Raw genomic sequence first — 26,463 nt, forward strand, 5'->3', positions numbered from 1 at the left:
ACAGTCAAAGATCAAGCAAACAAGCAAAAATGTAAATTTGTTCATAACAACTATCATAGATTTGGCGATAAAACAAAAATTGATCGAATTTTTCTGCCAAATAAAATTATCGTATAAATGACATTTTCAGATGTATCCAGTATTGTATTCCTCTATGGAATGTAAAAATACATTTTATGCAATCAAACTATATTGCATTTACAGTTACTTAAAAAAAAAAAAACATAAATGTGATCATAACATTTTCCTTAGATTTGTTGCTAAAACCAAAAAGTAGAGATGGACTGAATTTTTGGCCGATGAAAATTTCTAAGTTAAAGTAATTTTCTGTTTTCAATTATAATAACATTTTTGATAGATTGTTTTGCCAGATACTACAGTATATACTTTTGTGGTATTAAAAAATGCATGATCAAACAAGATCGTATTTACAGCTGTTTATATAGTCAATGATAAAAAAGGTTAAAAAAGGCAAAAAAAAAACTAAAAAAAATTAAAAAAAATAAAATTTTAATTCGATCTCAACATTTTCCCCAGATTTGTTGCTAAAACTAAAAGGTAGGGATTGACTGAATTTTTCACAAACAAGAATTATTGTATAAATTACATTTCCAGTTTTCTGCTTTTTCAGTTTTCACCATGTATTATATACCTCTGTGGAATGTAAAAATGAATATTAAGATATCAAACAAGATCACATTTACATTTGTTTATTTTTTAAAGCAAACAAACAAACAAACAAATAAAAACGTAAATTTGATCATAACAATTTCCATCGATTTGGTGATAAAACTGCAAAATGGGGATTCACCAAATTTTCGTGTAGTAAAATAAAAAATAATAAATAAATGACATTTTCCTTTTTTATAACATTTCCGATTTTTTCCCCCAAATATTATATATACCTCTGTAGAACTTAAAAAACAATGTTATTTACATTTACTTATACAAACAAACAACCAAAAACGTAAATTCAGTTTTAAATTCAAGTTATGTTTTCAGTTATCATAACACTTTTAACCAATTTTTTTTTTTACCAATTATTATAAATATTTATGCTACGACATCAAACATTTACATTGTTAAATGTTATCAATGTTAAAACAAACAAACAAAAAATGTAAACGCGATTATAACATTTTCCACAGATTTGTAGCTAAAACTAAATACAAAGAATTTTTGACAAACAAAATGATCGTTTAAAGATCACTTTTAAGTTATCATAACATGTTCGGCAGATTTCTTTTTTTAAGTACTATATACCTGTGTGGAATGTAAAAAAAAAACACAAACAAAACAACGATTTTATGACATTAAACAAGATGTTAGCAGAGACTTTTCCAATAGACTCACATGCTAATGAGGTCTAGCAATGATTGGTATATACTGTCGCATTCCCCCTGAAATGAATTCTCACAACTGACTTTTTAGCATTTTTCTGATGTTTTTAGCATGTTGTTTATAAATTCAATGGTTCAAGTTTTTAAAATAACGGGGAATGTAATCATGACATTTCCCACAGATCTAAGGCTAAAACTATAAACCTCTGTGGAATGTAAAATGCACTTCATTACGTCGAATTTGTTTGCACAGACTTTTCCAATGTTGTCGTAGCCGCTAAAGCCTGCTAATAAGGTTAGCATAAAGATTTGTTGGAAAAACAAAAACATTTCTTCACATCCACGAGTCAGAGTTTCATATCTTCCCTCCATACATGGAACTCTTCAGCCATGGATGGAACTCAAGTTGAACCAGACACTTAATTTAAGCAAAGAAAAACCTTGCAGAGCATGACAAATGTGCTCTCAAACACACACACACACACACACACACACACACACACACACACACACACACACACACACACACACACACCTTGTATCCCACGGGTAGGTCTTGACAGTCCTGGGTGCAGCCGCTGACTTTCCGGTTTAAACACTCATTAACATGGCAGTTCCTCTCATCAGACCGGTCCCCGCAGTCGTCGTGCTGGTTACACACGCTCCCCAGCGGAACGCAGCGGCCGTTTGCACACATGAAAACCGTACCGTTGCACAAACTTTCTAAAACATGGAGCAGCGAGAAGAAAACAGGAGACACAGATGGACACAACCATTAGATGGCTTAGTGGTGGCTCGGATGTTATACAGTGTTTATAATTCTTCCCAAGAAAAAGGCATGCTTCACTGGATTGGGGGGTTTCTATATAGTAGCTAGGGTGTTCTAATTGTTGTTTGTCAAATTTAATTTGAGTTTAAGAGGATATAAGATTTTTGTGCGGTTGCATTTCATTTATGTTTGGGCATGTTGTGTAGCTGCTAGGGTGTTCTGAGTGTTTTTGGCATTGTAATTGCTATGATGCTACAAATGTTTTGTCATGTTGTAGTGTAGTTGTTGGTGCCATAAGTGTTGTCTTTGCCACAACTTATTTGTTGTGTGGTTACTAGGGTGTCCGGAATGTTTGTTTCTATGGAGCTATGAGTGTTTTGTCTTTGCCACATCTCATTTGTTGTGTGGTTGCTAGGGTGTCCTGAATGTTTGTTGCTATGGAGCTATGAGTGTTTTGTCTTTGCCACATCTCATTTGTTGTGTGGTTGCTAGGGTGTCCTGAGTGTTTTTGGCATGTTGCCATGTAATTGTTATGATGCTACAAACGTTTTGTCATGTTGTAGTGTAGTTGTTGGTGCCATAAGTGTTGTCTTTGCCACAACTTATTTGTTGTGTTGTTGCTAGGGTGTCTTGAGTGTTTGTTGCTATGGAGCTATGAGTGTTTTGTCTTTGCCACATCTCATTTGTTGTATGGTTGCTAGGGTGTCCTGAGTGTTTGTTGCTATGGAGCTATGAGTGTTTTGTCTTTGCCACACCTCATTTGTTATGTGGTTACTAGGGTGTCCTGAGTGTTTGTTGCTATGGAGCTATGAGTGTTTTTTCTTTGCCACATGTCATTTGTTGTGTGGCTGCTAGGGTGTCCTGAGTGTTTGTTGCTATGGAGCTATGAGTGTTTTGTCTTTGCAACATGTCATTTGTTGTGTGGTTGCTAGGGTGTCCTGAGTGTTTGTTGCTATGGAGCTATGAGTGTTTTGCCTTTGCCACATGTCATTTGTTATGTGGTTGCTAGGGTGTCCTGATTGTTTGTTGCTATTGAGCTATGAGTGTTTTGTCTTTGCCAAATCTCGTTTATTGTGTGGTTGCTAGGGTGTCCTGAGTGTTTGTTGCTATGGAGCTATGAGTGGTTTTGTCTTTGCCACATCTCATTTGTTGTGTGGTTGCTAGGGTGTCCTGACTGTTTATTGCTATGGAGCTATGAGTAGTTTGTCTTTGCCACATCTCATTTGTTGTGTGGTTGCTAGGGTGTTCTGAGTGTTTGTTGCTATGGAGCTATGAGTGTTTTGTCTTTGCCACATCTCATTTGTTGTGTGGTTGCTAGGGTGTCCTGAGTGTTTATTGCTATGGAGCTATGAGTGGTTTTGTCTTTGCCACATCTCATTTGTTGTTTGGTTGCTAGCTTGTCCTGAGTGTTTGTTGCAATGGAGCTATGAGTGTTTTGTCTTTGCCACATCTCATTTGTTGTGTGGTTGCTAGGGTGTCCTGAGTGTTTATTGCTATGGAACTATAAGTGTTTTGGCTTTGCCACATCTCATTTGTTGTGTGGTTGCTAGGGTGTCCTGAGTGTTTATTGCTATGGAGCTATGAGTGGTTTTGTCTTTGCCACATCTCATTTCTTGTGTGGTTGCTAGGGTGTCCTGAGTGTTTGTTGCTATAAAGTTATGAGTGTTTTGTCTTTGCCACATCTCATTTGTTCTGTCGTTGCTAGGGTGTCCTGAGTGTTTGTTGCTATGGAGCAATGAGTGTTTTGTCTTTGCCACATCTCATTTGTTGTATGGTTGCTAGGGTGTCCTGAGTGTTTGTTGCTATGGAGCTATGAGTGTTTTGTCTTTGCCACACCTCATTTGTTGTGTGGTTACTAGGGTGTCCTGAGTGTTTGTTGCTATGGAGCTATGAGTGTTTTTTCTTTGCCACATGTCATTTGTTGTGTGGCTGCTAGGGTGTCCTGAGTGTTTGTTGCTATGGAGCTATGAGTGTTTTGTCTTTGCCACATGTCATTTGTTGTGTGGTTGCTAGGGTGTCCTGATTGTTTGTTGCTATGGAGCTATGAGTGTTTTGCCTTTGCCACATGTAATTTGTTATATGGTTGCTAGGGTGTCCTGATTGTTTGTTGCTATTGAGCTATGAGTGTTTTGTCTTTGCCACATCTCGTTTATTGTGTGGTTGCTAGGGTGTCCTGAGTGTTTGTTGCTATGGAGCTATGAGTGGTTTTGTCTTTGCCACATCTCATTTGTTGTGTGGTTGCTAGGGTGTCCTGAGTGTTTATTGCTATGGAGCTATGAGTGATTTTGTCTTTGCCACATCTCATTTGTTGTGTGGTTGCTAGGGTGTTCTGAGTGTTTGTTGCTATGGAGCTATGAGTGTTTTGTCTTTGCCACTTCTCATTTGTGTGGTTGCTAGGGTGTCCTGAGTGTTTATTGCTATGGAGCTATGAGTGGTTTTGTCTTTGGCACATCTCATTTGTTGTGTGGTTGCTAGGTTGTCCTGAGTGTTTGTTGCTATGGAGCTATGAGTGTTTTGTCTTTGCCACATCTCATTTGTTCTGTGGTTGCTAGGGTGTCCTGAGTGTTTATTGCTATGGAACTATAAGTGTTTTGGCTTTGCCACATCTCATTTGTTGTGTGGTTGCTAGGGTGTCCTGAGTGTTTATTGCTAAGGAGCTATGAGTGGTTTTGTCTTTGCCACATCTCATTTCTTGTGTGGTTGCTAGGGTGTCCTGAGTGTTTGTTGCTATAAAGTTATGAGTGTTTTGTCTTTGCCACATCTCATTTGTTCTGTCGTTGCTAGGGTGTCCTGAGTGTTTGTTGCTATATAGCAATGAGTGTTTTGTCTTTGCCACATCTCATTTGTTGTATGGTTGCTAGGGTGTCCTGAGTGTTTGTTGCTATGGAGCTATGAGTGTTTTGTCTTTGCCACACCTCATTTGTTATGTGGTTACTAGGGTGTCCTGAGTGTTTGTTGCTATGGAGCTATGAGTGTTTTTTCTTTGCCACATGTCATTTGTTGTGTGGCTGCTAGGGTGTCCTGAGTGTTTGTTGCTATGGAGCTATGAGTGTTTTGTCTTTGCAACATGTCATTTGTTGTGTGGTTGCTAGGGTGTCCTGAGTGTTTGTTGCTATGGAGCTATGAGTGTTTTGCCTTTGCCACATGTCATTTGTTATGTGGTTGCTAGGGTGTCCTGATTGTTTGTTGCTATTGAGCTATGAGTGTTTTGTCTTTGCCACATCTCGTTTATTGTGTGGTTGCTAGGGTGTCCTGAGTGTTTGTTGCTATGGAGCTATGAGTGGTTTTGTCTTTGCCACATCTCATTTGTTGTGTGGTTGCTAGGGTGTCCTGACTGTTTATTGCTATGGAGCTATGAGTAGTTTGTCTTTGCCACATCTCATTTGTTGTGTGGTTGCTAGGGTGTTCTGAGTGTTTGTTGCTATGGAGCTATGAGTGTTTTGTCTTTGCCACATCTCATTTGTTGTGTGGTTGCTAGGGTGTCCTGAGTGTTTATTGCTATGGAGCTATGAGTGGTTTTGTCTTTGCCACATCTCATTTGTTGTTTGGTTGCTAGCTTGTCCTGAGTGTTTGTTGCAATGGAGCTATGAGTGTTTTGTCTTTGCCACATCTCATTTGTTGTGTGGTTGCTAGGGTGTCCTGAGTGTTTATTGCTATGGAACTATAAGTGTTTTGGCTTTGCCACATCTCATTTGTTGTGTGGTTGCTAGGGTGTCCTGAGTGTTTATTGCTATGGAGCTATGAGTGGTTTTGTCTTTGCCACATCTCATTTCTTGTGTGGTTGCTAGGGTGTCCTGAGTGTTTGTTGCTATAAAGTTATGAGTGTTTTGTCTTTGCCACATCTCATTTGTTCTGTCGTTGCTAGGGTGTCCTGAGTGTTTGTTGCTATGGAGGAATGAGTGTTTTGTCTTTGCCACACCTCATTTGTTGTGTGGCTGCTAGGGTGTCCTGAGTGTTTGTTGCTATGGAGCTATGAGTGTTTTGTCTTTGCCACATGTCATTTGTTGTGTGGTTGCTAGGGTGTCCTGATTGTTTGTTGCTATGGAGCTATGAGTGTTTTGCCTTTGCCACATGTAATTTGTTATATGGTTGCTAGGGTGTCCTGATTGTTTGTTGCTATTGAGCTATGAGTGTTTTGTCTTTGCCACATCTCGTTTATTGTGTGGTTGCTAGGGTGTCCTGAGTGTTTGTTGCTATGGAGCTATGAGTGGTTTTGTCTTTGCCACATCTCATTTGTTGTGTGGTTGCTAGGGTGTCCTGAGTGTTTATTGCTATGGAGCTATGAGTGATTTTGTCTTTGCCACATCTCATTTGTTGTGTGGTTGCTAGGGTGTTTTGAGTGTTTGTTGCTATGGAGCTATGAGTGTTTTGTCTTTGCCACTTCTCATTTGTGTGGTTGCTAGGGTGTCCTGAGTGTTTATTGCTATGGAGCTATGAGTGGTTTTGTCTTTGGCACATCTCATTTGTTGTGTGGTTGCTAGGTTGTCCTGAGTGTTTGTTGCTATGGAGCTATGAGTGTTTTGTCTTTGCCACTTCTCATTTGTTCTGTTGTTGCTGGTGTGTCCTGAGTGTTTGTTGCTATGGAGCTATGAGTGTTTTGTCTTTGCCACATCTCATTTGTTCTGTGGTTGCTAGGGTGTCCTGAGTGTTTATTGCTATGGAACTATAAGTGTTTTGGCTTTGCCACATCTCATTTGTTGTGTGGTTGCTAGGGTGTCCTGAGTGTTTATTGCTAAGGAGCTATGAGTGGTTTTGTCTTTGCCACATCTCATTTCTTGTGTGGTTGCTAGGGTGTCCTGAGTGTTTGTTGCTATAAAGTTATGAGTGTTTTGTCTTTGCCACATCTCATTTGTTCTGTCGTTGCTAGGGTGTCCTGAGTGTTTGTTGCTATGGAGCAATGAGTGTTTTGTCTTTGCCACATCTCATTTGTTGTATGGTTGCTAGGGTGTCCTGAGTGTTTGTTGCTATGGAGCTATGAGTGTTTTGTCTTTGCCACACCTCATTTGTTGTGTGGTTACTAGGGTGTCCTGAGTGTTTGTTGCTATGGAGCTATGAGTGTTTTTTCTTTGCCACATGTCATTTGTTGTGTGGCTGCTAGGGTGTCCTGAGTGTTTGTTGCTATGGAGCTATGAGTGTTTTGTCTTTGCCACATGTCATTTGTTGTGTGGTTGCTAGGGTGTCCTGATTGTTTGTTGCTATGGAGCTATGAGTGTTTTGCCTTTGCCACATGTAATTTGTTATATGGTTGCTAGGGTGTCCTGATTGTTTGTTGCTATTGAGCTATGAGTGTTTTGTCTTTGCCACATCTCGTTTATTGTGTGGTTGCTAGGGTGTCCTGAGTGTTTGTTGCTATGGAGCTATGAGTGGTTTTGTCTTTGCCACATCTCATTTGTTGTGTGGTTGCTAGGGTGTCCTGAGTGTTTATTGCTATGGAGCTATGAGTGATTTTGTCTTTGCCACATCTCATTTGTTGTGTGGTTGCTAGGGTGTTCTGAGTGTTTGTTGCTATGGAGCTATGAGTGTTTTGTCTTTGCCACTTCTCATTTGTGTGGTTGCTAGGGTGTCCTGAGTGTTTATTGCTATGGAGCTATGAGTGGTTTTGTCTTTGGCACATCTCATTTGTTGTGTGGTTGCTAGGTTGTCCTGAGTGTTTGTTGCTATGGAGCTATGAGTGTTTTGTCTTTGCCACATCTCATTTGTTCTGTTGTTGCTGGTGTGTCCTGAGTGTTTGTTGCTATGGAGCTATGAGTGTTTTGTCTTTGCCACATCTCATTTGTTCTGTGGTTGCTAGGGTGTCCTGAGTGTTTATTGCTATGGAACTATGAGTGTTTTGGCTTTGCCACATCTCATTGGTTGTGTGGTTGCTAGGGTGTCCTGAGTGTTTATTGCTATGGAGCTATGAGTGGTTTTGTCTTTGCCACATCTCATTTCTTGTGTGGTTGCTAGGGTGTCCTGAGTGTTTGTTGCTATAAAGTAATGAGTGTTTTGTCTTTGCCACATCTCATTTGTTCTGTCGTTGCTAGGGTGTCCTGAGTGTTTGTTGCTATGGAGCTATGAGTGTTTTGTCTTTGCCACATCTCATTTGTTGTGTGGTTGCTAGGGTGTCCTGAGTGTTTATTGCTATGGAGCTATGAGTGGTTTTGTCTTTGCCACATCTCATTTCTTGTGTGGTTGCTAGGGTGTCCTGAGTGTTTGTTGCTATAAAGTAATGAGTGTTTTGTATTTGCCACATCTCATTTGTTGTGTGGTTGCTAGGGTGTTCTGAGTGTTTGTTGCTATGGAGCTATGAGTGTTTTGCCTTTGCCACATCTCATCTGTTGTGTGGTTGCTAGGGTGTCCCGAGTGTTTGTTGCTATGGAGCTATGCATGTTTTGTCCTTGACACATCTCAATTGTTGTGTGGTTGCTAGCGTGTCCTGTGTGTTTTTGGCACTTTGCTATGTTGCTATGGTGCTATGGATGTTTTCTCTTTGCCACATCTCAGCTGTTGTGTAGTTGCTAAGGTGTCCTGAGTGTCTTTGGCATGTTGCTATGTAGTTGCTATGGTGCTATGAATGTTTTCTTTTTGCCACATCTCAGCTGTTGTGTGGTTGCTAGGGTGTCCTGAGTGTCTTTGGCATGTTGCTATGTAGTTGCTCTGATGCTATGGATGTTTTGTCTTTGCCACATCTCATTTGCTGTGTGGTTGTTAGGGTGTCCTGAGTTGTAATGCAGTTGCTTTGGTGCTATGAGTGTATTGTCATGTTGCAATGTAGTTGTTATGGTGCTCTGAGTGTTTTCACTTTGCCACATCTTATTTGTTGTGTGGTTGCTAGGGTGTCCTGGGTGTTTTTGGCATGTCTTGTCCATTCCATTTGGGTTTGTGATTTAACACATTGTTCTGCAGTTGCTATGGTGTTTTGCCACATTTAATTTGAATTTGGGAGAGGGGTTTAACATGTGGTATGGTTTCTAGGGTGTTCTTGTTTTTGAGATGTTGCTATGCAGTTGCTATAGTGTTCTGACTGTTTACAATATATCTTTTCCATATTGCTGTATGGTTGCTAGGCTGTCTTGTGTGTTTTTGTCATGTTGCTATGTAGTTGCTAGAGTTTTCTGGGTGTTTTGTTTTATTTGGTTTTGGGGCAGGGGTTGGATGTTTTCTCTTTGCCACATCTCAGCTGTTGTGTGGTTGCTAAGGTGTCCTGAGTGTCTTTGGCATGTTGCTATGTAGTTGCTATGGTGCTATGAATGTTTTCTCTTTGCCACATCTCAGCTGTTGTGTGGTTGCTAGGGTGTCCTAAGTGTCTTTGGCATGTTGCTATGTAGTTGCTCTGATGCTATGGATGTTTTGTCTATGGATGTTAGTTGCTAGAGTTTTCTGGGTGTTTTGTTTTATTTGGTTTTGGGGCTGGGGTTAAACACGTTGTTGTCAGGGTTCTGCCACTCTGGTCTTGTAAATTCTTGTTTTGGTGGTGGCAGAGCTCTGACACTACCCATGTCTGGTCCTGTTTCTGTCTCTGTGCGCGCCCGCCGTCGTGGGTGTACGCAGAGTGTGCGTGCTGCTGCTTTATGTGGCCGCGCGCGCTCTGTGTCCCTCAGACGCGCGCGCTCTTGTACTAGTGTTTGTGTTTGTTCTGTCAGCATCGCGCTGCTTTATTCTCGGCGCCTCCGTCTAGTTGGTTTCAGTTTTGGTTGGCGCTGGGATGAAGCATGCGAGTTGCTTATGTGTGAGCGCACGGTAAGGTGTTTATCTATCGTGCGCTTGTGTCTTGCGCCTTTTGTCAAAGCACGTGGCTCGGTGTTTACATTGTGGTCACGTGCTTTTGTCGTGTGCTTCAGCGTTGTGCTTGTCATGAACATGCGGTTAATGAGTTCTCTCATTGGCTGCATGTTCTTGTCCTGTTTAATGTGAGCGCATGGCTTGTGTTGTCTCTCTGTGTCATGCGCTCTCCCGTCTATTGTCTAGTCCCACCCTCCTTGTGAACTCATTATTAGTTTGTCATGTTCACCTGTGTGTCAATTTACTTTTTGCTTTATAATCCCCCTCATGTTTTCAGTCCTTTGCCAGTTCGTCATCGATAGTTCCCTTTCCTGTTGTCTAGCCCTGCCTTGTCCTGCCAGTCCAGTCAAGTTTGTTTGTTCGTTTATTTGTTTTATTAGATTTTTCCCCCTCGGGGTTGTTTGTTTCGTCTTTTTGTTTTTATTTTATTATTAATAAAAACCCATTATTGCTGCACTTGAGTCCTCGCTCCTTTTCCTCTCACCCGACCGTGACAGTTGTTGTACAGTTGCTAGGGTGGTTTAAGTGTTTTTGGCATGCTGCTATGTGTTTTGAATCTTTGTTTTTCGGCTGGTGGTTCAAAAGTTTGTGCAGTTATTAGGGTGCTTTGACATTTTGCCACATTGTTGCTATGGTGTTCTGAGTGTGTTTTTTTTTTTTTTTTTTTTGGTATATTTGATTTGGGGCAATGATTAACATAATGTTGTAAGGTTGCTAGGGTGTTCTGAGAATTTCTTTTTGGCATGTTTGGGGAGGTACATGATGCTATGCAGTTCCTAAGGTAGTGTGGCTATTATTTATGAGTGGTAGATTGTTATGCTGTTTCTAAATCATATTGCTATCGATATTCTAGGGTGTTCTGCTTGTTTGCTAGATGGTTGCCTCCCAAAGTCTAGCCTTATTAGTGTTGTAAAGTAACACTGTAAACATGCTGTAAACATCTGACTTTAATTTCCCCATAGAAATATAACCATAAAACTGTTTCTCAACGAGCTTGGCTGGGAACAGTAAAGGCATCTGTTAACATTATTGGCATATGCTTGCCCCTGAAGCCAAAAACTGAAGAAGGGAGATGCAGCGGACTCATCAGCCCATCTCTGCCCACTTCAGGAGCTACTGGCAGGGGTACAAGATGCAGACGGGGAGGACCAGGTGTTCTGACAAATCCCATATGGGACAAAGCCCTGGGACCTGTCAGTCAAACAGGGGCGGAGACATGTGAGAGGGACTCGCCTGCAGCGGAGCACTTTGGGTTGAGTGGCAGCTCGTCTGATTGGTCCTGACAGTCAGGGAAACCATCACATTCCCATTGGGCTCTCAGCAAACACCGCCCATCTGCGCAGCGAAACTCCTCCTCTTTGCATAAACGGTACTCTGGAGAGAAAAGAGAGGATGAAAGAGGTAATGCTGATGCTACATCAGTCAATAGCCCCATCGCGAGATATACCAAAATTGCATGAAAAATAAGTCATTTTGAGAAACAAAATAGTGACATTTTGCAGTGTAAAGTCAAAATTGTACAGTTTAAAACTGTGGTGAAGAGTGACAAAGTCAAAAAGACATATGCAAAGTCACAATTTTGAAATATAAAATTTGCACTCAATACACACCTGCCAACACTCCCATTTTTCCCAGGAGTCTCCCATATTTCAAACCCTCTCCCGCCCAAAGATATATGTACTAGATATTGCATACAGACCCTGAGTATGTGTCAATCCCAGGACAAATGTCATTCAGCCTCACTAGTCAAGACTAAACCCAATCTGAAGATGTTGGACTTTAGTGCTATGTACACTGCAAAAAATGCTTTTCTTACTAGATTTTTTGTCTTGTTTCTAGTCCAAAAATCTAAAACTTCCTAAATCAAGAGGAATTTTCTAGACAAGCAAAACATATTGTCATGTTTTAAGATATAATATGCTAATATTAAGTGAGTTATTCGAGAGGGTGCTCGCTGCAGAGCCATTTGAGGAGAGCTGAGCTCCAGCGAGGGGGAGCATGAGCTGTCGCTCCTCCTCCTGTAAGCTGTTTTAATGCGTACAACAACCCCACCCCTAACCCTACCCCCAGTGACATCACTCGTAGAAGAAGTGCAAAAAAGGTGGAGCTCAAGCTTAAGCTCCCCCTTGCTGGAGCTCAGCTCTCCTCAAATGGCTCTGCAGCGAGCACCACTTGAGTTATTCCTTAAAACAAGCAAAATAATCTGCCAATGGGGTAAGCAAAATAATCTTACGTCAAAAGAAAAAAACAAGATTAATTTGCTCACCCCATTGGCAGATTATTTTGCTTGTTTTAAGGAAAAACTCACTTAATATTGGCATATTATTTCTCAAAACAAGACAATATGTTTTGCTTGTCTAGAAAATGCTTCTTGATATAAGAAATTTTAGATATTTGGACTAAAAACAAGACAAAAAATCTAAGCAAGAAAAGCATTTTTTGCAGTGTACAGATATAGTAGTAAACAAACAAAGAAAACAAAGCATAAAGGCAGAACATTTCATAGGTAAGATTTCATTTTTTATGTTTTTGTATGTTATGAACTTTTGTGCTAAAAAAGTGTTATTGATGATAATAGAGTCTCTTACTGCCCTGACCATAGGCAAGGTGGCACCAACTCACATTAAATATTAGGCTTATGCTATTTTGGTTGAATAAAATCAGCAAATAATGTAAATAAAATATGACAACAAGATGTTGCGGTGACAGAAACTTGGATTATTGTTGGCAAAGTGAACAAGTCGTTCATGAAGGGGATTCATACACAAACAAATTGCCCCCCCCTCCTTTAGTAAAAGAATCCCTAGGCATGAACAAGCAAAACGAGGGGTAAGGGTAAGGGGAAGGACTAAGGGGTAGAATTGGGATTGGGCCTCTGTCTGGCCCTTCTCATAGAGAGTATTAATCTAAAAGCTGATTGCAGCTAGTATGAGCTTGTGTGTTTATTCTTGGATTTGTGGACACTCTCCAACCAATGAAACGTCCAATAAAAGCTGTGCCAACATAATTACTAGCCATTAATGTGGAATGCAAAGGGGCTGGTCATTTTGCAGAGAAACTAATGAGCACTGACCGCATTCCAGCGACTCGTCTGAAGCGTCTCCGCAGTCGTCATCATGATCGCAGACGAACCGGCGAGGGATGCAGTTCTGGTTTCGGCACTGAAACGTGCTGTCGGTACACGTGTTGTTGGGAGCTTATTAAAGACAGGAAAAGGAAGAAGCACGTAGTTAGTTATGTGTGTCAGGATTACAATAGTAGCATATAATAGAGACCTATGTCAAAGTATTTTGGTTGTGGGTCTGATAGCAGATGAAACAAAGAGACTTTGGGTAGAATTGGCACCTTATAGCAATAGTTCACCCAAAAAATTGTCCTTTTACTTATTTTAAGCACAGAGGAAGATATTCTGTAAAGTGATGGAATAAATCAGCCAAAGAAAGTGTTCTCGCAGGACTCCAAGAGTTCACCAAGATTCTTTGGGTTCATCTTCAATGCCAAATGTCTTCATAACTCAGGCTGTTGATGTTTCTATCCACTCTGCAGATCTCTCGCACACCCCCATACTAAATGTAACCCCAAATCATGATTTCTCCTTCACCAAACTTGACTGATTTTTCTAAGAATTTTGGGTCCATGCGGGTTCTTCTGCAGTATTTGTGATGATTGGGATGCAGTTCAACAGATGATTCATAGGAAAAATCAACCTTCTGCCACTTTCCAAATGATCAACTAGAAGCCAAGTTATTATTTGTTGCTCTTAAAACTGGGATTGAGATTCAGTCAATCAGTAATAAAATAAAATAAAATAAAATAAAATAAAATAAAATAAAATAAAATAAAATAAAATAAAATAAAATAAAATAAAATAAAATAAAATAAAATAAAATAAATTAAACACACAAATAACATGCCTGTATTTACATGACTATTTTACTAACTGTAGCAAAACAGTCTTTAAATAAAGAATAAAACAATGAAAACAAAGTATGCGCTAAAAAAAAAAAAAAAAAAAAACAACAACATAATGTAAATAAAAACATTGATTTCTACATCTGAAACCAGCCATAAAAGGAAGTAGCTGGTTTTGTGACAAGAACCATGATGGTTTACATTTACATTTTACATTTAGTCGTTTAGCAGACGCTTTTATCCAAAGTGGTTTAACGTACCACATCCAGCGAGTGCCAGTTCATCACTGCCGTCAGGACAGTCTCTCTCTCCGTCACACAACCAGTTCCTTGACACACATGCGTACGATCCCGGACAACTGAACAATCCTGGAGAACATGATGCAGAACCTGGAAAGATCAAGACAAATCTCAGTCTCATGTGTTTGAAAATGTTCTGTAGGTCACTAAACAAGTTCTCAAAATAAATGAGAAATGGACAGCATGACGATTATTAAATGATTGGAAATGTTTAACTTTAAGTAGACATTTTCACACACACACACACATACAGTGGTGTGGAAATATGTTTGCCGCCTTACTGATTTCTAATTTCATTGCATGCTTGTCACACTTTAATGTTTTAGATCATCAAACAAATGTAAATATTAGACAGGATAACACAAGTAAACATATCATGATTTTTTTTTTTTTTTTTTAAATGAAGGTTTTTATTATTAAAGGAAAAAATTCAAAACTACACAGCCCTGTGTAAAAAAGGTGTTTGGACCATGTTGAAACATAACTTAGCTCTAAATTACTCTAGAGTTCAATTTCTCTGACCTGGTTTGATTACTACCACACCTGTTCACAATAAAATCCCTTAAATATGTCCTGTTTGACAAAGTGAAGTAAACCAAAAGATCCTCAAAAGCTAGACATGCCGGGATTAAAAGTAATTCATAAACAAATGAGAAAGAAAATTCTTGAGATTAACTAGTCTGGAAAAGGTTATAAAGACATGTCTAAAGCTTTGGGACTGCAGCAAACCAGCGTTAGAGCCATTATCTACCAATAGCAAAATCATGGAACAGTGGACAACCTTCTCAGGAGTTGTGGCAACTCATCCAACAGGTCAAAATAGACCCCGCAACAACAACCAAAGAACTGCAGGCCTCACTTGCCTCAGTTAAGGTGAGTGTTCATGACTCCATAAGAAAAAAAATGGGCAAAAAATGGTAAGAATGGCAGAGATACAAGACCAAAACCACTCGTAAGCAAAAAGAACAAAGTCTTATCTCAGTTTTGCCCGAAAACATGTTGGTGATCCCCATGTTGGATTTTTAAACTTTTTGGAAGATGTGTGTCTCATTATGTGTGGCGTAAAACTAACAACGCATTTCAGAAAAGGAAAATTATAAAAACAGTAAAATACTGTGTGGTTGTGTGATGGTCTGTGGTTGTTTTGCTGCTTCAGGACCTGGAAGACTTGCTGTGATAAATAGAACCATAAATACTGCTGTTTACCAAAATATCCTGAAGTTACATGTCCAGCCATCTGTTAATGAGCTCAAGCTGAAGCGAACAATGGTGCAGCACAATGACCCAAAGCACAACAGCAAGTCCACTTCTGAATGACTGAAGAAAAACAAAATGAAGACTTTGGAGTGGCCTAGTCAGAGTCCTGACCTGTATCCAATTGAGATGCTGTGGTATGATCTTAAAAAGAAGGTTCATGCTCGAAAACCCTCCAATGTGGATGAATCACAATTTAAACTAACCCTAACTCAGTCTATTACAGACTTATTGCAAGTTATTGAAGACACTTAATTGCAGTTGTTGCTATGTTGTTATTAGGCACAGAGCTATGTAGTTTTGGATTTTGTTTTCCCTTAATAATATTTAAATGTTTTTGCTGATCTGAAATGTAAAGTTCAAAAAACATGCAACAAGTAAGAAATCAGTAAGGTGGAAATCAGTTAAAATCCTTTCACACCACTATGTACATATCATTTTCTATAATATTTTGTGTTTTTTTTTTTTTTTTTTTTTTTTTTACCCTATTCACCTGCAGTGCCTTGCCTTAAGTTTTGTCCTGAGAATGCATTTAACAAACTGCTTGTGTTTGACCTCTGTGAAACCTAAGCGTTTTGTTTATTTATTTAAAGGGCACCTATTGTAAAAAATCTACTTTTCAAGCTGTTTGGACAGATCTGTGTGTTGGTATAGTGTATAGACCATCATACTGGGGTGATATGAACACACCCAGTCCTTTTTTTTCAATTTCACTACAAAAAAAAGGGTCGGCCAATTGGAGCTGTTTTGAAATCGATCGCACCATTACGTAGGTGTGCGATTCCCCCCGCCCACCGAATTGATTGACAGCTGCGCGTATTAACATATCCTGAGTTTGCCGTTTCCGCCATTATCAGCGTGAACGTCGAAGCGATGCCACCGAGAGAACACCCTTGTGCTATTTTAGGATGTAAGGCTCAGCACAAGAGCCTTCACCGTCTTCCTGCAAATGAGCAACAGAGGCTTAAGTGGCTGAGTTTTATCTTTGAAGACAAGGTGCCTGAAAATGTACCAAAACTGTTGTATGTTTGCGCTAACCACTTTAGCGTAGACTGCCTCGAGAACGCGGGACAATACAACTCCGGATTCGCGAGTAAATTGTTTTTGAAAACTGGATCAGTTCCTACAATACGTGATCCTGCCTCACTTCAAGTAAGTATTACATTTTATGTACTTCTAGCCTTAGCATTCTAATTATGATAAGCCGATGAATAGCATCTGCGGCTAAAGTAGCTTCGGATGTTTGTTTGCAAGTGTTTACCTCTTATTGTGCTTTTCAAAAACAGTCTAAATACTCGAAGCTGCAAATGGTAGTGTGTACATGAAGGGGGTTTAGCCATTAGAAACAGAAACCGTAGAAAAATAGCAACATTGTAAAAAGCAGTACCACTGGCTAACGTTACAGCTAAAGTTTGTTGTTGTTAAATGTTTGTTGTACTGTAATGGTAAGCCGAAATGAATAGCATCTAAAAGTTAAAAGCAGCCAAAGTTGCTTCGGATGTTTGTTTGCACGTGTTTACTGCTATTATGCTTTTCTAAAACAATCTAAATAATCGAAGCTATAAGTGGTAGTGTGTACAAGAAGGGCTTTTAGCCATTAGAAACAGAAACCGTAGAAAAATATAAACATTGTAATAAAGCAGTAACCAGTACTGGCTACAGCTAAAGTTTGTTTATGTGGGATGTTTGTTGTAATGTGTATACTGTAATGTTAAGCAGAAATGAATAGCATCTGCGGCTAAAGCTACTTCGGATGTTTGCGCGTTTACAGCTATTGTGCTTTTCTAAAACAGTCTAAATACTCGAAGCTTTAATTGTTAATGTGTCCATAAAGGGGTTTTAGCCATCAGAAACAGAAACGGTAGAAAAAATTAAACATTGTAATAAAGCATTACCACTGACTAAGTTACAGCTAAAGTTTGTTTTGTATGTGGGATGTTTGTTGAAATTTTTTTCACTGTACTTGCACGTGGTCTGCAGTTGTTTACAATAAGATCGGTATGTTTTAATCAAATAAAGGTCATTTTAAAAAAATTATGTTTTCTTACAAAGGCCACGACGCCGACAAAGAGCAACAAGGTGGATGTTTGTTGCCAGACAGAACCATTTCACACATCTTTACACAGTGTTGGTACCCAGTTGTCTTTTAGGACGCTTCAGGCTAAACGCAGGAGTACAAGTAAGTTAAAATTTCTCAGTTTATTTTAAGTTGCTGCATTAGAAACGTGTTTTATTATCTTCATAAACGTGCAATGAGATTAATCATAAAATTACACTATAGGTGTCCAGACAACAGTATCCAGTTTTGAACTGACTGTACCATCAGCATCCTCTACTGCGTTTATGACTTCGACACCCCTCAAACCTTCACTAAAAAGACCTCGTCTGGAGCTGGAGGAGGAGAAGGAGGAAGAAGAAGAAGCCGAAGAGACTTTGACAGAGTCAAAAATTATAGCCCAAGACTCGGATATGAGATTTGACCCTGCAGAGGAATGCACATCTGCAACTGAACCAACAGACTTGTCGTGAGTTTATGCATTATGTAAATTATTTGAAAGATTGTGTATTGTCATCATAACATTCATCATCATTTTTTTTTTATTATGTACATGTGTATATTTATTTTTACAGAATCCAAGAATGCCCAGTTCATAACATTGCCAAGTTCATTGTCTATGAAACATGCCTCATGGAGCTCTTCAGTGACTTCCCAGTGTGTCAAAGGAGATGTGATGTAAAGTCACAAAGGCTTGGGACATTTCTGAGCGTACAGCAAGTCTGCCCACACTGCGAGTTTGTAAGAAAATGGAACAGTCAGCCAATTATTGGTAGTACTCCAGCTAGCAACCTGCATCTTTCTGCTGCAGTCTACTTGAGTGGTGCATAATTTTTTGTAGTTGAAAAGGTAATTATCTATCAAAATTTATCACATTTCTTTTAGAAACATAATATAAATTTTGTCACAGGGTGCATGCACATTGTACTAAAAATTCTCCTCTCTGTTGTCAGGTATTTGCTGCCATGAAACTACACATTTTTAAATATGATTCATTTCGTTGTCATGCAAGACTTTGCATTGAACCTGCTATTGTCCACAAGTGGAGAAATTGGCAGAGTGAAATGCTAGAACAGCTCAGTCGAAGAGAGAATGTGATTGTTGGAGGAGATAAGAGGGCTGACTCCCCAGGTATTTAGTCAAAAGATTACATTTCTAATTCAATACAGTCTAATAAAAAAAATAAATATGAAATACATTACAATTATTCCAAAAATGTGTTTGAAATAATTATGTACGGTTTGTTCTTGAAGGTCACTCGGCCAAGTATGGGAGTTATACAATGATGGACCTTGCAACTAACACAGTGGTCGACCTAAAGTTAGTCCAGGTAATACAGAAAAGTGTTATGTGAACTAGCATAATTTTTTGGATGGAAAATGTGTGATTTTTTTTTTATATATATATTTTTTTCCTTATTTAAAATTTTATAGAGTAATGAGGTGGGCGGCAGTTACCATATGGAAAAAGAAGGCCTAAAGAGAAGCCTAGACCTGTTGGATGCCCGCGGTGTTCGTCTGGAATGCATCATCACAGACCGACATCCTCAAATACAGAAATATCTCAGGGATCGAAATGTCACTCAGTTTTACGATGTGTGGCATATCGAGAAAGGTGTGTAATTTAGCAGTTATTAATTTACTTAAGATTAAATTGCTATTTACAGTTCTTACATGTTTATTATTATTTTTGTGTTGATGTCTTTTTTTTTCTTTAATTTCCAGGAATTTCCAAAAAACTGGACAAGATATGCCAGATAAAGGGGTGTGAGAAGTTGCGTAAATGGTTGCGTAGCATCAAAAACCACATCTACTGGACTGCTGCATCATCCACAACAGGTCCTGAAAGAGTGGCAAAGTGGACCTCTATCTTAAACCATGTACAAGACAAACATGTACATGAAGACCCCAATTTTCCGGCTTATCTGCATCCGCAACGGATAAGCAGAGACAAGAACAAATGGCTGTCGGCTGGTAAGTTGTATACAGACAAATAAAATATTCTTTGCGATTAAAACTAATGCAAAACAGAGCTTGTTTCTTTGTTCAGATTTGTTTTTGATTCAGACTCTAATACCTTAAATTTTTGCTTGTTTAGCAACGATGCCATTCTACAAGCTGGAGAAAGTTCTCGCTAACAAGAGAATATTGAAGGATGTGGCCAAGCTAAGTCCTCACCACCAGACGTCAACTGTTGAAGCTTTCCACAGCGTCCTACTGCGGTTTACACCCAAAAATGTGGTATTCCCATTTCTGGGGATGCTATGCAGGTAAAGCCAATGATCAGAAATTAATATTTACAATACCATACAGTCTTGTCATGGTACGTCATTTACATTTTTCTTTTTGTTAGGTTGTACTTGGCTGCACTGCATTACAATGAAAATGCCGGGCGTCCCCAGGCCACATCAGCAACTGGTAAACCTATTTACAAGCTTGCCTTTCCAAAGGCAAAGAGAGTATAGGGTCCGAGAAGTGAAGACACAGCAAACTTTCGGTATGTATATAAATGTTTATAGTATTTTTAATAATTCAATAAATAAAAAAAATAATTGCACTTTACATTCACAATGACAACTCACTACTCCAAAATACAAAATTAAGTTACTAAAGAGATAACTGTTATATTGCACAGGTTATGTAAAAGAGCTGCTGGACCTCATCTTCAACCAAGTGTTTGTGGACCCATCACCCTATGTTGATGAAGTGTTGGGAATTCACATACCACCTGCTCTATCATCAGCCTGCGATCTACCTGAGATGGAGGAGGCTATCTCCAGCAGGGTGACCCGCTTCAATCAATAGCTATCCTAAAACCCACATAGCTGCCCTGCTCTTCAGGAAACTGTCTCCGAATCTTCAGCACCACACAGGCAGGAATCACAACACGGACTCTCCGCCCGAGGAAACCCCAACACCAGCTCGCAAAGCTCCGATAAGCCAAAAAGCGGCACTGTCTAACAGAGACATAATAATGAAACATTGTTTTAGAAATTGCACTACAATTTGAACTTGGGAGTTATCACATATACATTTTTATTTTTGATAAAATAACTAGCTTTAACAACATTTCAGAAGTAATATTTTGTTTATTCAACTGCCAATGTTTGATATGTTTATGTGTTTGTAGATATACTGTACTTTCTAATGTTCATGGACAATTGTATTTCATTCAACAAAGTGACAACTTGAAGTTTATATTTTATATTTGCACAAGGATACATTTTATATTTGCCAATCACATTTTAATTTATACTTCAATATAAAGTTTTTATATGACTAAGGAATTGAAGCATCTTTTCTGAAGTGTTTGTTTCTATGCCATACTGATTTTTATATATTTTAAGAGTTTATATATTAATGTTTAGTGAAATTAAAATTATTTTTCAATAAAAAGTACATGCATTACTCAGCCTTTTATGAAGTCATTCAAATTGTCATCTCAGAAATAGCAGCAACAAAAAAGGTACGTATTTCATTTTTATTGACATTGAGGTAAAGTTGGTTTTTATATTCAGATTTTCGGACATTCTCCTTAATAGTATCATTTCTGTAAAGTATTCTTTGCAAATTCAAAATAGGGAAATCGTATTAGCAGCAAATGACAAAGTACAACATTGTTTACAGTCAAGTAGATAGTGTTAATGTTGTTTACAAGTCATACTTGCATGCTAAATCCGATCGATTGTTTAAACTACCATGGTAAACAATACAGGGACTCCTGTATGTGCGGATATAAAACCAACTTTATCGCTATTTTATTGACTACACAGCGTTAATGTGCTTAAAAAGAAAGCGAGCATGCAGATCATGAACAAGGTAACCTGCTATTCTTTCTATTTATTTAAACTCACTTTTGCACTCCACGAAGTCGCAGGGGACCATAGTCTGCTTTGTATATATTCGATGCATTTTGCAAGGAATAAATATTGAAGCAAACGGGATCCATTCCTGGATGCTCCGTCATGCACGAGGGTTGCAATTCTAGTTGATCCATTCGTCTTCTAACCTTATTACACGACACAGTTATGCTGTTTATTATCTCATTCGATGTCTTTAGAGCAGCAACGTAAACTGGAAATTTACCTGCGGTATCTCCCAGCAGCATACATTTTCAGCCTCAGTTGGCATTTTTTCACAATTGCCACATGAGCACCTGCCAATATTTGTCAACGTCAATATTCATGAATTACGAATAAATCATACCAATGCAAAATTTATCTTTGTAGATATCTTTATGTATTGTCTGTTTGACGTAACGCATGACGTTCGCGAACTTTATCAAACAAATTACGGATGGCGCATGCATAGTTACATAGCGGCTGAAAAAGTATACAACGACATAAAATATTTTGTATGTACCACTCTGACACATTCTGGCACATTCGGATTATAGATTCCTCAACAGTCGACTCTGCTTGATCTGTGTCCGAGTCTGTGTCAAATATGTAGGGTTGAATTGTGTTCCTCTCACTCATGATGACTCTTACTGTCTGCCTCTGTGACGCGGTGCACAAAGCAGACGCGCTCTTGGCTCCGCCCCCTTGTTACGTTGGGCGGGCAGTCAAAACTCATTATCATGTTAAACAACACACCCCAAAACAGCAACCTGTGTACACGCCTCTAAATTTACACTTTTTAACACAGCATAATAACAATATCTGAATTGCGTTTTAATCTGAACCTACATTAGCACACTCAGAAGAACCATAATATTACTATTAAATCTCAAAAAAGGGCTAAAATATGTGCCCTTTAATATTTTCTTTCAGAGTCCATTTGTTAAGAGTTCTGCATGGCCATAAATTCGCAACTATGATGAAACCGCAGGCCAATTTTTCCTCTCGCTTCTCTCATGTTGATTTATATTCTTCCTCTCAGAGATAGTCGTTCATTGTGTGGCCCAAATGCAGAAGTTTTACCGCAGATTTCCTGGCTTTCGTCCAGTCCGTCGCCGCAGTCGTCTTCACCGTCACACAGCCATTGTTTGGAGATGCACTTGTTCTTGGAGCAGGCGAACTGATTCCAGAGACACGACGAATCTGCAGGGAAACGGATGAACTTTGAAAATGAACCCAAGAGAAAGCAAACTGACATTTAAAGGAACAGTACATGTGAGTGGAAAAAAAAAAAAAGATTCTGTTTTACTGTGTTGTCTTGAACCACTTTGACTTTAGTTCTTATATCATATAATATTATAACTTGTACGGCTTTCATTGTCTTCTCCTAGACCACAATGTAAAATTAATAAATTTTATTTAATTTTATTTTCATGCATTTTATAGCATGGTGTTCACTATCTATTTATAAAAGTATACATAAATAAACATAAATAAATACATGTATTATTATTATTATTATTATTATTAGTAGTAGTAGTAGTAGTAGTAGTAGTAGTAGTAGTAGTAGCAGTAGTAGTATTAGTAGTAGAAGTAGTTGTAGTATTCACTGAATATGTTGACATTATGTTTCAATTATTATTTTATTTAATTTTTTTTCTGGAAAAAAAGATTATAACATTTAAAAAATATATGTGAACTCTACCAGTAAAAAGCCTGGACAGCATTATAATTTGTAAGGTAAACATTTTATATTTTATTATGTCATCATTTAGGTTTTGAACTACTTTGCCTTAAGTTTTTATATTAAATAATCTGACATGGTTACTTGTATGGCATTCATGTTTTCCTTGGAACACAAATTTCATGTGATTTGTATAATATAACATATGTACATATGGCTTATATAAAAGCCAAAGGCATCTAGATTGTTTATTTTACCAAAATAAAATATGATCATGCCTTTTAATTATTTAATTAAGCCAGTAAGGTCTGACTTTGCTTAGACAAAAGTCTTGTCACTTAACAGAAATTATGTACAGTATAGAATATAAAATCACGTTGCAGTGGAAAAAATAATAATATTGTGTATGACTCCCATTAGCTTGAAGGACTGCATCTGTACATCTCTGCAATGACTCAAATAACTTATTAAAAAAGTCATCTGAAATGGCAAAGAAAGCATTCTTGGAGGACTTTCAGAGTTCATAAAGACAATTTGGATTCATCTTCAATGCCTCCTCTTTTATCTTACCCCAGATATGCTCAATAATGTTTATATCTGATGACTGGGCTGGCTATTTCTAGAGCACTTTGACCTTTGCTTTTAAACCTCTTTTGAGGTTTGTAATGTAACAGGCAGCACAAATGTCTTGATTCCTCTGGCTGTTGATGTTGTCATCCACTCTGCAGATCTGTCGCACACCCCCATACTGAATGTAACCCCAAACCATGATTTTTCCTTCACCAAACTTGACTAATTTCTATGGGAATCTCGAGTCTATGTGGGTTTCAATTGGTCTTTCTGTCGTATTTGTGATGATTGGGATGCAGTTCTACAAATGATTCATCGGAAAAATCCACCTTCTGACACTTTTCCAAATGATTAATTAGAAATCAAGTAATTAGTTGTTGCTCTTACAACTGGGATTAATGACAAGACTTTTGTATAAGTATAAATAATAATAAATAATAAATAATAAACAATAAATAATAAAAAATAAAAAAACTTTTTAGAAATACAATGCATTTACTGTATTGTTTCAAATCACTTTGACTTTAGTTCAGCTGGTTTGAAATAATAATTAAAGATTTATATTTCACAAAACTTAACAGACATTATATATTCCTTTCATTTATTAAAACCTTTACATAATTCATTACATTCCATACATTAAATTGAAATTGTTATTCTGTCATGAGTTCAATACTTTCATACAAAACAAAATATAATATTTTAAACATATTCATTAGGCTCTTTTCCAAACAGAAAGGTACCAATATAATGTAAAACACATAAAATATTTTATTGTAATCCAAAAAAAAAAAAAAAAAAAAAAGCCATACAAACTTAGAACAACGCAAGGGCGAATAAATAATAACAGAATTTCCATTTTGGCGGAAAACAAGAAAAGCATTTAGCCTTAACAACAAGCCAAATAAAAGAGAAAAACCTCCATGAATACATTTCACTAGTTCCCAGTTGGCTTGTGAACGGCAAATGGAGTTCAGCAAGTGATAAAGGTGGCCTCTAAAAGCCCTTTTTTGCCCTTGTCGGGATTAGAGATTCAACTTTTGGAAGGCAATCCTGCTAGCCAGCACTTTTAAAGTAATTGTCCACTTGCATACGCACACCAGCCACCAAAGGGCCACAGAATATGCCTCTATCAGCAGTCTGAAAGTTTGTTTGCTTGCATTCACCATCGATTTCGTTGAACAGGATAGAGAAAGCAAGGTCAGGAAGAGAAAGGGTTGAAAAAAAAAGGAGTTTGGGATAAGAAAGATTTGGAAAAAGTTGTGTTGTGATCACCAAGGCTGCATTTATTTGATCAAAAACTACAATCAAAATTTTGAAATAGTATTGTAGATTAAAATTGCTATCTTACTATCGAATGTAGCATAATTTATTTGAGGAATTTAATGTTGAATTTTCAGTTACATCAGTCTGTATTATGTTAGATCAGTTCTGCTGCTTGAAAAACATTTTTTACTATCATCTGTGCTGAAAACTGCCAGGCTAATTCCTATTATTGAATAATACAATGCTATTAAAAAGTATAATTTAACTATGTTTACCTTTATTTATCACATCAGCTATAATTATAATAATAATAATAATAATAATTATTATTATTATTATTATTATTATTGTTATTATTATTATTCATTCATTTTCTTTTAGGGTTAGTCACTTTATTAATCTGGCGTCGCCACAGCAGAATGAACGGCCAACTTATCCAGCATTTGTTTTACGCAATGGATGCCCTTCCAGCTTCAACCCATCACTGGGAAACATCCATACACACTCATTTACTATGGACAATTTTAGCTTATACCCAATTCACCTATAATAAACGTCTTTGGACTTGTGGGGGTAACCAATGCACCCAGAGAAAACCCACGTAAACACTGGGAGAACATACAAACTCCACACAGAAATGCCAACAGACCCAGCCGAGGCTCGAACCAGCGACATATTATCACAATATATATATTACACAATATATATATTATTGTGATGATTATTTATTATTATTATTATTATTATTATTATTATTATTATTATTATTATTATTATTATTATCATTTATTGACATGTTGATCTTTTTATTCATATATTTATCTTTGGGCATAAAAATGTTTAGAAGAGGTACATTTAAAAAATAAAATTTTAAAAATAACATATAATAATTATTATTGTTGTTATTATTATTGAATAAATAAAATAAAATATATATAATATCTATCTATCTATCTATCTATCTATCTATCTATCTATCTATCTATCTATCTATCTATCTATCTATCTATATCTACATATATATATATATATATATATATATATATATATATATATATATATATATATATATATATATATATATATATATATATATATATATATATATATATATATATATATATATATATATATAGTACATGGCATAGAGCTCAGGTAAGTGCACTCAAACTGCTCGCAACCCTCCCTTTATATACTTGTGCACCTTCTGGCTGTCATTTCCTCTCATTTCAGATTACCAAGCCCTCAAGTTCTAGCCAATACAGACCTCGCTGGTGAAGGACAGACATTTTCCACAGCAAGCTACAGCAAAGCCGTTCCTGGATCTACACTAATTCTTTATAATACAACCCAATTTAATCCTTATCTCCTGTATTTGCCTAGCTTATGGCTCTGGGGGTTAAAGCAGAACTGTTGTATGTGCTAATAACCATGAAGCGAGAACTCTAATTAGAAACTATACTGCCAAATATAAATTTGGCACTCAATGCATCCTAACTTGCCAAAAGTGGTCCTGTCTAAAATGGCATTATTTCAACATTATTTTTATAATGGATTCAAAATAAAAAACAAAGCCACATGTACCTCTCACTCGATTTTCACTATTTGTATTTGTAGTGCAACCTTATTATTTAACCATATGTTAACCCTTAGTTAAACTTTTCGTTATCCTTGGTGAACAGAATAAACTTCTTTTAAATCATTGAAAAAATGC

At 37.6% G+C, this 26,463-nt stretch overlaps 2 protein-coding genes across 5 annotated transcripts in view; one reads left to right on the forward strand and one right to left on the reverse strand.

The window, feature by feature from the left end:
* lrp1ba (low density lipoprotein receptor-related protein 1Ba) overlaps nt 1-26,463 on the reverse strand; it is a 470,228-nt gene that overhangs the window by 117,958 nt on the left and 325,807 nt on the right. For 3 of the 4 annotated variants that reach the window (XM_017353408.4, XM_021469578.3, XM_073937439.1), the window contains 5 exons: nt 22,313-22,432; nt 14,043-14,171; nt 12,944-13,066; nt 11,104-11,244; nt 1,876-2,063 (listed from right to left, as the gene is read on the reverse strand). In XM_017353408.4, the coding sequence (XP_017208897.1) occupies nt 1,876-2,063; nt 11,104-11,244; nt 12,944-13,066; nt 14,043-14,171; nt 22,313-22,432 (701 nt within the window). Of the gene's footprint in view, nt 1-1,875; nt 2,064-11,103; nt 11,245-12,943; nt 13,067-14,042; nt 14,172-22,312; nt 22,433-26,463 lie in introns of those variants that run through there. The other variant, XR_012397830.1, reaches the window with a different exon arrangement.
* Nucleotides 16,185-20,673, forward strand: LOC101882212 (uncharacterized). The gene is made up of 10 exons (XM_021469579.3): nt 16,185-17,514; nt 17,617-17,860; nt 17,967-18,240; nt 18,345-18,522; nt 18,645-18,721; nt 18,825-19,005; nt 19,116-19,364; nt 19,489-19,660; nt 19,744-19,887; nt 20,026-20,673. The coding sequence occupies exons 4-9, from the start codon at nt 18,357-18,359 to the stop codon at nt 19,853-19,855; spliced, it is 957 nt and encodes a 318-aa protein (XP_021325254.1). The 5' UTR covers nt 16,185-17,514; nt 17,617-17,860; nt 17,967-18,240; nt 18,345-18,356; the 3' UTR covers nt 19,856-19,887; nt 20,026-20,673.

The sequence above is a fragment of the Danio rerio genome, chromosome 22 (assembly GCF_049306965.1).
Source record: "Danio rerio strain Tuebingen ecotype United States chromosome 22, GRCz12tu, whole genome shotgun sequence".
NCBI classification, from domain to species: domain Eukaryota; kingdom Metazoa; phylum Chordata; class Actinopteri; order Cypriniformes; family Danionidae; genus Danio; species Danio rerio.